This window comes from Phoxinus phoxinus (genome assembly GCF_949152265.1).
Source record: "Phoxinus phoxinus genome assembly, chromosome: 9".
NCBI lineage: Eukaryota > Metazoa > Chordata > Actinopteri > Cypriniformes > Leuciscidae > Phoxinus > Phoxinus phoxinus.
This window is the reverse complement of record NC_136884.1, coordinates 2,811,527-2,822,993: the sequence shown is the minus strand read 5'-3', so window position 1 is coordinate 2,822,993 and position 11,467 is coordinate 2,811,527. Positions and strand designations below refer to the sequence as shown.

The window sequence follows — 11,467 nt, the reverse complement described above, 5'->3', positions numbered from 1 at the left end:
TTATTACAATGTGGGATTGAGATATTGTTTTGTGAAAAATAAACCAGTGTTACTGTAAAAAAAAATATATATAAAAAAAAAATATATATATAAATACATGGTTTCCACTAGACACTAACTTGGTCCAAAACAGGGCTTTCCTGTCAGATAAAGTTCAAGCTTTTAATTGTTTTAATAAAGTGATATAATATTTTACATGATTGCCATGGCTTGTTCAGGTCATATTTCAATCCAAAATCAAAGAAAAAATAATACAAATAATTAATATTTTGCATTCCTGTTGCAAAAATATATATATTTTAAAAACATATATGTAAATATCACATATAAATGAGTTTGAGCACATTTTTCAACACATTCTCATTACCGTAACGCAAAGAAACATTGCACTGCAGTATATATTAATATAATAGTAAAGTAATAATTAAGTCAGTAAAAAATACTATATTCTTGCCATAATTATTGTTATCTATTAAAATGGAAACTAGAAAAAAAGAGATACAAATATATATAAAAAAAAGGATGGATGCATTACGGTAATGAGATTATGTGGGGAAAATCTGTCAAATAAATAAATGAAATAGGTCTAATTTTGTTATGGAAAATTATGTTTCTTATTTTTTTCCATTACATGGTTTTATGAGATTTATCCATACTTTTAATTTAATTTAATAACAAAAAACAAGAATAAATTCACATATCACAAATAAAAAGTTTGACCAAGTCACAGCATGTCTGAGTTTTGAAGTCTGCACACTTCTCTGAGTTTTTGAGAGCGAGTGAGTGAGTGAGTGAGAGAGAGTGTGAGACAGGACAAAGGTAGAGAGACAGTGTCCACATAACCACATGCAGAGCTCCCGTTCCCACAGTCCAGCCGCATTATGCATGGAAACACGAGGCGAAACGTTAACACTGTGAGAAATGATAAAACATCGGGCAGTTGCGTGCAAGACTAAGGACAGACGTAAACAGATTACAGTACATATACCCCATTTATTAAGGTAAATGGGTTTTAAAATGAAAACAGTATTTGTGATGCCTGTTTTTTTTTGTTTTTTTTTAAGAAATCAGCAGTCCAGAAAATGTGTGTGTGCTACAGAAACAGAGTTGGTTTATTAAACATCTGGGAGTCATCAGTTTGTGCAGCGCTGTACTGAACTCAGCTGTGAGTGCAAACGCTGCTCTTGTTTTCCCTGCTTCACATCTACCCAACACCTTCCCACAGGACCCGACTGAGAGCTGTGAAGCGTGACCTCGGACGCGAACAACCGACAGGAACCCAAGCACAAAATCTCCTCAGATACCAGAGATGTGAAGTTTCTGTGAAACTTTGCTTATCTGCGGTCCCTGTAATAATATCAGTGCGTGTGCACGCTCATAAACACATCCATGGCCGTGCAAATTACACCCTTATATTGTCGTCACTTGCTCTCTTCTGCCGACATAAATAATGCTAGGAATTTGCTGGTTGAGGAGGGTAGGCATGGCCATAGATGGGAGTGTTTTGACGTAATGAGAGGCATGTTTCCGTGTGGTGAGCGTGGTCTACACACAGCACGCTCCGGCCCGGCGAGACACGACGGCTCGAGTGTTTTCAAGACGTTTGATGGGAACGACAGATATCCAACTCGGCCTGCATGAACCCTGCTCGCTAAATATTACGTTTGGGTTTTATTGGAGCGAGGTTATTGAGTCCAAAACAATATTTTAGTCATGTTTTATTAAAGTCACCAGCTAGCAGTGTTATTAGGGTGTTTATACAGCATATAACAATATTAGATATTGTCTGAAAGCACACACCCTTGAACCATGCTCTAAAAGCGTTACATTTAATCATGTTTTTTTTAATCACGGTCACTATTTTAGATCCACCCACGGTGCAATCTCATTCGTTCACAAGTCTGATTCTACATATATTAAAAATCATGCATTTTAAAAGCTTCAAATATATTTTTGCTCTCAGTGAGAACAGACTATTCACTTGATGCTGTAAGTGTAAGATGATAATGCTCGGTGTACATTTATTTTCAACATCACAGCAAGTGTTCAGCTTATGGCACATTGAACAATACTCTTCTACAAAATGTTTTGTAAACACATTTATACTGCTATTTAAGTATAACTAGATATGAGTCCGATTACGTCTCTTCTGCTCACCAAGTCTGCATTAATTTGCTCCAAAATTTTTGTGAATTTTTTATTTTAATATATTTTAAATGTTAGAAGTTTATTCCTGTGATCAAAGCTGAATTTTCAGCATCATTACTCCAGTCTTCAGTGTCACATGATCCTTCAGAAATCCTTCTAATATGATAATTTGCTGCTCAAGAAACATTTCTGATTATTATCAATGTATCAATTATCAATATTTTTGCAGAAAACATGATCAATTTTTTTCCCCAAGATTCTTTGGTGAATAGACAGTTCAAATGGGAAAAACTGCTTTTTCTTATTGAGCACCTTGGGGGTGGAATAATCTACAAAAAGAGCTAAAGTTAGAAACCCTTATGTCCATCAATTAATTTAAAACTACTGTAAAGAGTGTTGTGAAGGAGACATGTTCTTGATTTTCTTGAGAGTCTCATTGTGTTTTTATTTTTTTAACATTTTGTACTTCTTTTATCGTGAAAATGTAATTTGGTGTTTGTTATGTATGCATTTGTTGTGATTTGGCTGTTACATTGTCCAGGTCTCTCTTGTAAAAGAGATTTTGAATCTCAATGGGACCTCCTGGTTAAATAAAGGTATAAAAAAAAAAAAAAAAAAAAAATGAACCGCAAAATACACATCTTTACTGTATTTTATGTAATGCATCCTTGCTGAATAAAAGCATTTCTTAAAAAGAAAATCTCAGTGGTGTATACACACCGAAAAACACTTTTGGAGAGAGATTTCTTGGGTTCTGCTCAGAGGTTTGCTAATGCATCATGAAGTTCAGCATGTTTGAAGCGCAGACAGCAAAATAAAGCAAGCGGAAGGAATTCTGTGTCATGACTGGAACGTTGAACTTGGCCGAGTTTTTGATGTGGCCCCCACAAACAGTCCGCCAAACTACAAGAGGATGATGCATTTCATAATGTGCGGCCCGTCTCTGGGGAGCGTCTGCTCTCAGGGGACGAAAACGCTCACGTACATCTTTTCATTATCAAAAGAGCTGGGCTATATTTGTACCCGATCCGTGTCCCGCCGCCTCGCACACACGCAGCTGAGGGCTCTGGCCTGTTGTCCATCACATGGCCCTGAGAGGTTATGACATCAGAGCAGGCCACGGTTAGCTCACACGTCACTGCTTCACCACATGTGCTCCCATCACAGAAGCATCATGGGAAAACGACCAACAGCTGCAGTCTCAGCCGGTCTCCAAAGACTTCAAAAGCTTAACACTATTACTCAATCTTAGCCTAATGTTCAAAATATAACACTTATGACCCTGAACAACTTTTATGATCGCAAAAAGGCCCTGACACCATGTTAATGTAATGAAGAATTATTTAATTTATACATATTATATATAATCAAATTAACTACAATTATAATATATATAATTATCAATGTATAATAATTATATACACATCATGTATGCATATATTATATATATATATATATATATATACACACAGCTGTGTGTGTGTGTATAATGTATATATACACACACACATACTTAAAATAAATATTTATATTATAAAACTATTTATATATTTTATTTTTTGTAAATTTATGATATATAGCCTAATTCAAATAATAACATAATATATTATATATACATTTGTTAAAAATAATTATTTAAATATTGTAAAGTATTCATACATCATGATGGTATTTGTAAAAATAAAACGAATATATAAACTTTTTATTTGTTGTTGTTATTTTAATTATGTACACACACACACACACACACACACACACACACACAATAATACATTACATAAGAAAAAAGAAAACTATGAATATATATATATATATATATATTTATGTAGCCAATCAGCATCCAGGACCAGAACTAGCTTTATAATCCACTGCAAATAACAGTGAAGATGTCACGAGGTCACAGGAAGTCTTTGGGGAAAGAAAGGGCAATGGTGCTGATTTGTCGTTCTCTCAAAGCTGATTGGACGAATGGAATTAACACGTCCATCATTTACCCGTGGGGTTTAATGGGAGCCGCAGTGAGAGGCCTCGATGATGATGGGATTGCTGGGTGGAAGTGAGACAAAAACAATGGGAAAGGGTGAATAAACCATTTCTGGCTTTAGTTAGTTTGATGTACGAGTCATTTGTTATATTATGCTAATTTATCATCACATGTGACTTATCCTATTTGTACGAAACCATGTTATGCTACAGTTTGTGACTATTTAAGATGCTTTTTTAATCAAATACTAGGAAAACATTTACAAAAAGTTAAGTGAATCTTACAAAACTAGTAAATAACATACATTTCTACACCCATATAACGATATTATATTTAACAAAAATACAAATAAGCCTTTTTTTAGACAGTTACAATGATTTTTTTTATGAAAATGTTAAAATAATTTTTTTTTTTTCAAATACCATCATGATGTATAAATACTTAATTTTTTAAATAATTATTTTAACACACGCACACACACACAATTATTTTATTAAAATATATATTACATTTTTTAAACATCCAGACACATTACGGCAATGAGAATTTTCTATATGAATAATATTTGAGTTTTACTTCATTCCTATTGATCACGAAATATGATCAAAAAAATATTCTTATGACCCACTTGACCAATCAGGACAAGGTTAGGAGTCATGTGAGTGAGGTCCTAACGAACACCTTTCAGTCGTCCCACCATCAGATCTGGACCAGACACTCAAACTGCTGTAGCTGCATGTGTTTCCCATTAACAGAAAAACTCGACACTTCTGCAGTCTCAACCCGCTCCTCATGTGGTTTGCAATGAGTTCTGCTGAATATAAGTGGGGAAGCACGGGAGATATTATATTGTAAGCGACGTGCATTTGAATTTATTTATCTGACGAGCACATTAATTTCATCAATCTGCAGTCGCCGGAAAATCATGACCGGCATTCCACCAGCATCCAAACACTTACTTCACACATTCTTCAGATTGCAGCTGTAATGTTTCTCAGACCAAAGAACGGTGGAATAACTGCCTTGATAACCGCGGCCAATCGTCTCCTGAGCCCCCACAGTTACAGCATTAATAAATCAATAAAGCAGCCTTTAGAAGCCTTGTGCTGCGGACACGCAAAAACACAGCAGTGGGCTCAGGGAGTCTGGATAAATGAGGGATTCAGACAAGACGTTGCTGTGCTCGTGAAGCACTGGGCTGGAATTACATGCTCAATTTTCTTCAACTTCATTAATGACTAAAAGCTTTTTTTTTTTTGTACAAATTCCAAAAACAAATTTGATCCAAATGACCCGAAGTTCAATTTCAACTTTTGACAACTCCATGATCATTAAACTACAATTAATATCAACCTTTCAAATTTCTCCAAGTTTTAGCTACATATTTAACGTTATCGGTACAATTATAGGTTAAAGTTCTGCAGAACACCCCAGTAATCACCTATAAACGACATTGGAAAGTACTAAAACACTACTTAAACTGCAAAATTTGAAGTATATTAGATTTTATTTTAGCACAAATGGTGTGGTATGAGTTATGCACCAGATGTAGTACTTGGATTTAGTGTGCGTTTAAACTTGGCATGTTTGGTTGGATTAAAACGAACCCTGGTGCGATTGCTCTGTTAGTGCGGTTCATTTGAATAAATGTGAACGCTGGCATCCGAACCCTGGTGCCACCAAACTAGCGGACCAAGACCCCAGAAAAGGCAAAAAACGCAACATGGACCAAACATGAAAAATAACCAAAACCAGGACATGTCACAAGATGTGACCCTAAAAAGGACAGAATGCAACATGTTTTTACTCGTCATAGTCACGATGTTGCCCATCACAGTTCAACACAGGCATCAGAACCGCATAGCAGATCTTGATTTGTGTGTGACGGAGGGATTCATGTCAATGTTTTCACTCTTTTACACATTTTCTAAGCTCTTCACGAGTTCTCAGCTGGTCAAAATAACATCATATGTAGGCTACGCACATGCAACAAGCGCATTTAGCCTAGAATACAACATTGTTTTGGATGTTTGGTAAGTTTTATCGCAAAATATACATAATAAAATCCGACTAATCAGGTTGTGAGCATATCCCTATGCCTTTAGGTTCGGTCTTAAAATGCCAAAGTAAACGCTAAGCGGACCAGGACTACATGTTTTTTTTTTTTCACAGACCAAACGGTTTGGTAATGTAATATATTTTTGAACTCTGCCGCTTTTGGCAAACACCTGTAAGAGGCAGCCACCTTTTCCGATAACTCTAAAATTTGTGGGATGCTAAGAACGAGAGGTTTCCCACTGCCAACCTCTACAAGATTGATTGACTCGTTGTTTCCACACTTGAAAAATGCACAATCCAATATTCTCAACTGACCAAGACCCAACGTCTGGCGATACAGGGTTCGCAATACACTCGCAACGCCTTGAATTTCAACCCAAATCCTATAAAAACCTGTTTCTTGTTTGGACTAAATGGAGCTAAGCCACATTCTCCATGTGTTTCCAGAACCTGGTTTTGGAAGAGGTTTACGCTGTTGTTTGATGTTTTTGTTGGGTTACGCCACAGCCAAGAGTTCCCGCCGCTCGCTGAAACTCTTTAACTTTACGGCAATTTAGCCGATATGTAGCAAATGAATGTGAAAAGTTGACCCGAGTTGACTTCTAGCTCACGCTCAAATACAGCCCATGCCATCTTATATTACACAAACTGCCAAAAACTTGAGGCCTTTTACAGGAAACGTTTCAAACTAACTAGGGGTTGTATTTAACCCAATATATTTCTCCAAACGTGACCCCGCGAGACCATTGCTTACAGTCTCAGATCCCTCAACAGACAGCTCTCCTACAAAACAAGAAGGTTGTCACAGAGAAGAAACGCAGAGGGTTTGATATTTATAGCTCAACACCAAAGTCTGACAGACACTTTCAAACAGTGATAAAAGAGAGATGCTTTGTCAACACTCTTGGGTTTGCTACTTTAGCATTTGTCCTTACCAACAAAAATTTATGCTGGACTAAGGGTCTCATTTCTGACAGTAGTCCAGGAGAGTTTGGATTGTGTTAGCATAACTGTGAAGGGCCTGAAAACATTTCGTAGAGACATGGAAAACAAACTGACAGGAAAGGGAACGAGGCCAAGATTCTCTCACACTCAGTTATTTGACTTGTTGTCCGGTACAACGTCCAGTGTTTCTACTTGGTGGAACGCTCCATTACACGTCTGTCTGTCCCACTGGCACTTTGCTAGAAGAGCAATGTAAACACCGTGTCTGAAAATGTTTCTTCTTCCCATCCCAAGAGCAGCTGTGAAGCAATTTTCGATGTTTTGGTGGGGTGGGGAGAAGAAAAGCCAAAAGGAACAAGAATCTTTGGATGAGAAAGACATGGTTGGACAGCTTGCAGGGGTTATCAGATGATTAATGGACTGTGTGTGCAAACGTCCACCGCTGCCAAAGTCCTCTTTACACCGGCTTTGTTTACACTGATCACTTCCACAAACCAGCCGATGGACGTCACAGCCACTAAAACACATTTGGGATAAAGCAAAAGGTAAGAATGAAACACGAGATTATGTTAGCAACTAGTGAACAATTCATTCTTGCTCTCTTCCAAGCACCGACTCATATTTTACGATATTCTTTGTTCACTGAGGTCTACTGGACGAGATAAACAAACCGAGACATCTGAATCGAGGCAGGTCACTCCTCCAAACGGTCATGTGTCACTCATTCACAACAAGGAGAGAAAGAGAGCAGAAGAATTAAGACTGTGTAAAATTGACTGATGACCAAAGACAATTAAAATGACATGAGACGACGTCACGGAGCGTTAGCTGAACGTCTGGGCACGCAAAATTGTAAACACTTCAGGAGTTTTGAAGTCGGCATCTGATTGTTTTATTGTGTGCCTGGAAACAAAAAATGCAGTTACGCCAAACCCTTTAAATGGAGGAAGAACGCCATCGTGTTTACAACTGTGAAAATGAGCGCAAATCTAACTAAACGCTGAATTTTTGAAAGTATGTGAAGTATGTAAAGTTTGCGGCATACTCTTTAAAACACATCCAAGAATTGTCTGTTATTTTAGGGACATTGTGACGTTTGCACGCCCCTAAACAAGATATGGTACAAAACAAACTGTGATTGGTTGGTTTACATGTCAGTCAGACGGCCTCTGGCCGGTCCTTGGCCAATGAAAGCTGTGTTGAAGTTCAGACCTTCTGCCATCAGTCTGGCTACACGAGACTAACATGAGGATGTTATTGAAAGTCAATGAATTTAGACTATTATTGTATTTTGTACAAATATCATATATTAAGTCGAGCCTTTGCCAAGATGGAGGGGGAAAAAATGACAGATCTAGTAGATGCTTTACGACTCAAGTCTCTTATTAGATCTGTAGACATGCAAATTTTAATAAAGGGATTTTTTTTTGATGAATCAACTGTATGAATGATTTAGTGACTCAAAAAGACTTGGGTGGGACAATGCAACCTGTAGAAAACTTCATTGAAAAATTCAGTGACAAAAAAACAGTGATCAGTTTTAAAGAATTCAAGACAGTGAGTAATTTGAATCAAAAACTGTTCTCAAACATGATGACCTGAATAAGAGAAACCTGCAGAAAGGGCCAGTGACAAATCAGTCAACAAATCTGAATGATTCTTTTTGGTGAACAGATTAAACTGTGACGAACTGAATCCTAAAAGCGCTTTTAGTTCAGACCATCATTGACGCTCCAGTTCTGGGTAAGAACCAAAGCCCTACAGGAACAAGGGAATGATTTCCACATGGAGTCCACATCTCTTGTAACTCACTTCCTCTTGGACTCGAAAACAATGAACCCAAAATCAAGACCAGAGCCCAAGTGTGAAGACTGATAGTGTGTCACACCATGTGCTCACTATTAAAGGACTATTGCTGCCTTTAAGTCTTTCTGGGAAGTTTGTTCTGACAAGTTGTGATGTGCATTCAAGCGATTTTGGTCAGAACATAAATGGCAAAATTGGGCAATTTGTGTTAGAATTCATAACCAAAACTAATTAGCTTCTACCATGATTCTATAATTAACATGTCCAAATTTGTGGTGAAATTATGTGAATGCAGCATAAAATGTAAAGATGTCTTTATAAAACAAATGGAAACACAAGAAACGAAAGATCGATCATGTGACACTTTACTTTTTAATTAGCATGTTTGCACTTTTACACAACCAGGCCCAGGTGGAAATGAGCTGGATAAAAAAACTAAACCATTTGCCAAGCAATTTATTAGCTTTTGTTGTGTAGCAGGCATGTTTAGTGGGCTAACAAAACATGCTTGCTCTGGTACGACAACAGCAGCAGAAATCTCAATGAGTCACTGCGGCACTGCAGCGTGAATTAATTTGTTCGGAGCGTGAGTGTTTGTCAGGAGCGCATTAGCATATGCAACATTGGCTGTGGATGAGTAGCTGCTAGCGTTGAGCAAACCCCTTCCCTCGACCTCAAAAGCTAGCTATATGTAGTACGCCAATCTGTTTCATGGCAGCTTGTGTTAGCGACATAACGAAACATGGCCATCTGACAATGACAACCAAAAGTTTTTGGTCCTTTTCTTTGACAGAGGAGATATAATTAATCTCTAAATAGCCCAGAGTAGAAAATACACCATCTTCCCCTCTGGGATGAAACCGCTCTCTGGAGAAGCACGATTTAGCCAGCTGTTCAGCATAACTGAAGGTCAGTAAAGACCTCGCTGGCTTACACGAAGTCTCTGATAGAGGAGAAAGACAATGTGTTATGAGAGCAACGGTCCGAATCAGACTTCACAGCATTTGTTTCATTCAAATAAATGAGTGCTATTTGTTTCTCTCGTTCACATTATATAAATAATTTTTATTTACTTTAAAAAAAACAATACGCCATGAGGTTAGCAAAATACACAAATACAGTGTACACACAAACGTATATTTATATATACACGCAGGGCTTGACATAAACTTTTTTGCTCACCAGCCACTGTGGCTAGTGGTTTTCCAAAGTTATTAGCCACTCAGCATTTTCACTGGCCACAATTTTGACTGATACCATGGGGGAAAACTGGCATATAGATATTAATAATATCTCATAATGTGGCAGCTGGTATATAAGGCTGCTGTCAGTTTAAGACCTGACGCACGGACACCATTATACTGTTTTAAATAGCCAACATACTTGTCTTTATGTGCACGCACTTTAGGTGTGACAAAATTATAAAAAAATGATGCTTAAATTATGCATAACAAAATTATGCTTAATACTTGCAATTCCACACTGTAAGTTAAGCCTTGTTGTAACACCAACAATATTCAATGTGAGCAAATGAGTGAGTAAAGGGTGTGTGTGTCAACTAGCTGTCGGAGAGATGAGAGTGAAAACACAGCTGGTATTGGGTATCCTACGGAAGAGTTTCAGATATTTCAATATTGATATGCATAAAAAAATCTATATTTTTGACAACACTATATTGCACGTAGTCAACATACATTAACATGCATTCATTTATTTTTCGAGATGGCACTGCAATTAATACTTAAACACGTCGTCTGATATAACATTCAAAATATTAGTAATTTATAAAAAAAAAAACTGTAAAAAATAAATAAATAAAAATCACATTTTTCAAAAATGTGAAGGGCACGGGTTTCACTGCATGACCCATTTATAAGATCACTGGGGTCTTTTAGCGATTCAGACAGCAGAGACAAAATTGTCTATCTATACGCATGCCAATCACAACAGTCCTCCACATTTCTGTTGCTTTGGCATGAGCCGTACCCTTCCCACAAGCCATCAATGTGATTGCAGGTCTAATTATTAGTGAAGCTCAGTTTCACAGAGGTTTGGGGCTCGGTGCAGTTAGTTTGCTCTAATGGATGTGAAAATTCGGCTCTCGCTGAGGGACCATGTGAGAAACATTTAGACGCATGACGTGAGAAGAGCCAATTCACAGCCAGCTCTGGTAATCTATCAATGTGTAGTCACCTCCAAGTGAGAAGTCTTACACAACAGGCTTTATTTTGTAACAGCGCTAACAGAATTAGCAAAGACAGAGAGAAAAGTAGAGAACTCGGACCACACAGAGAGCGGTGTTGGACCAGATATCCGATTGCATCTCCATTGCCTACCAAAGCCTGAATCTTTTGAGGCTTTCCTCTGACCTGGTTTCAGACGTGCAAAACACTCGCTCTCTGCTGGATGCGGTTTGTGTTGCAGACTGATGTTGAAGTAGCAATTAGAGCACCGCAAGGAAAATAGTTAGAGAGAAGTGTCAGTCAAAACCCTGGTGTCTGACCAAAAAGAACAAACTGCATGAGC

General features: G+C 37.5%; 1 protein-coding gene across 3 annotated transcripts in view; it reads right to left on the bottom strand.

The window, feature by feature from the left end:
• Positions 1-3,994: 3,994 nt before the first annotated feature.
• aebp2 (AE binding protein 2) overlaps positions 3,995-11,467 on the bottom strand; it is a 29,877-nt gene continuing 22,404 nt past the window's right edge. For 2 of the 3 annotated variants that reach the window (XM_079624408.1, XM_079624409.1), the window contains exon 8: positions 5,372-7,652. In XM_079624408.1, coding sequence (XP_079480534.1) covers positions 7,283-7,652 — 370 coding nt within the window. In that variant the 3' untranslated portion in view covers positions 5,372-7,282. Of the gene's footprint in view, positions 4,195-5,371; positions 7,653-11,467 lie in introns of those variants that run through there. The other variant, XM_079624412.1, reaches the window with a different exon arrangement.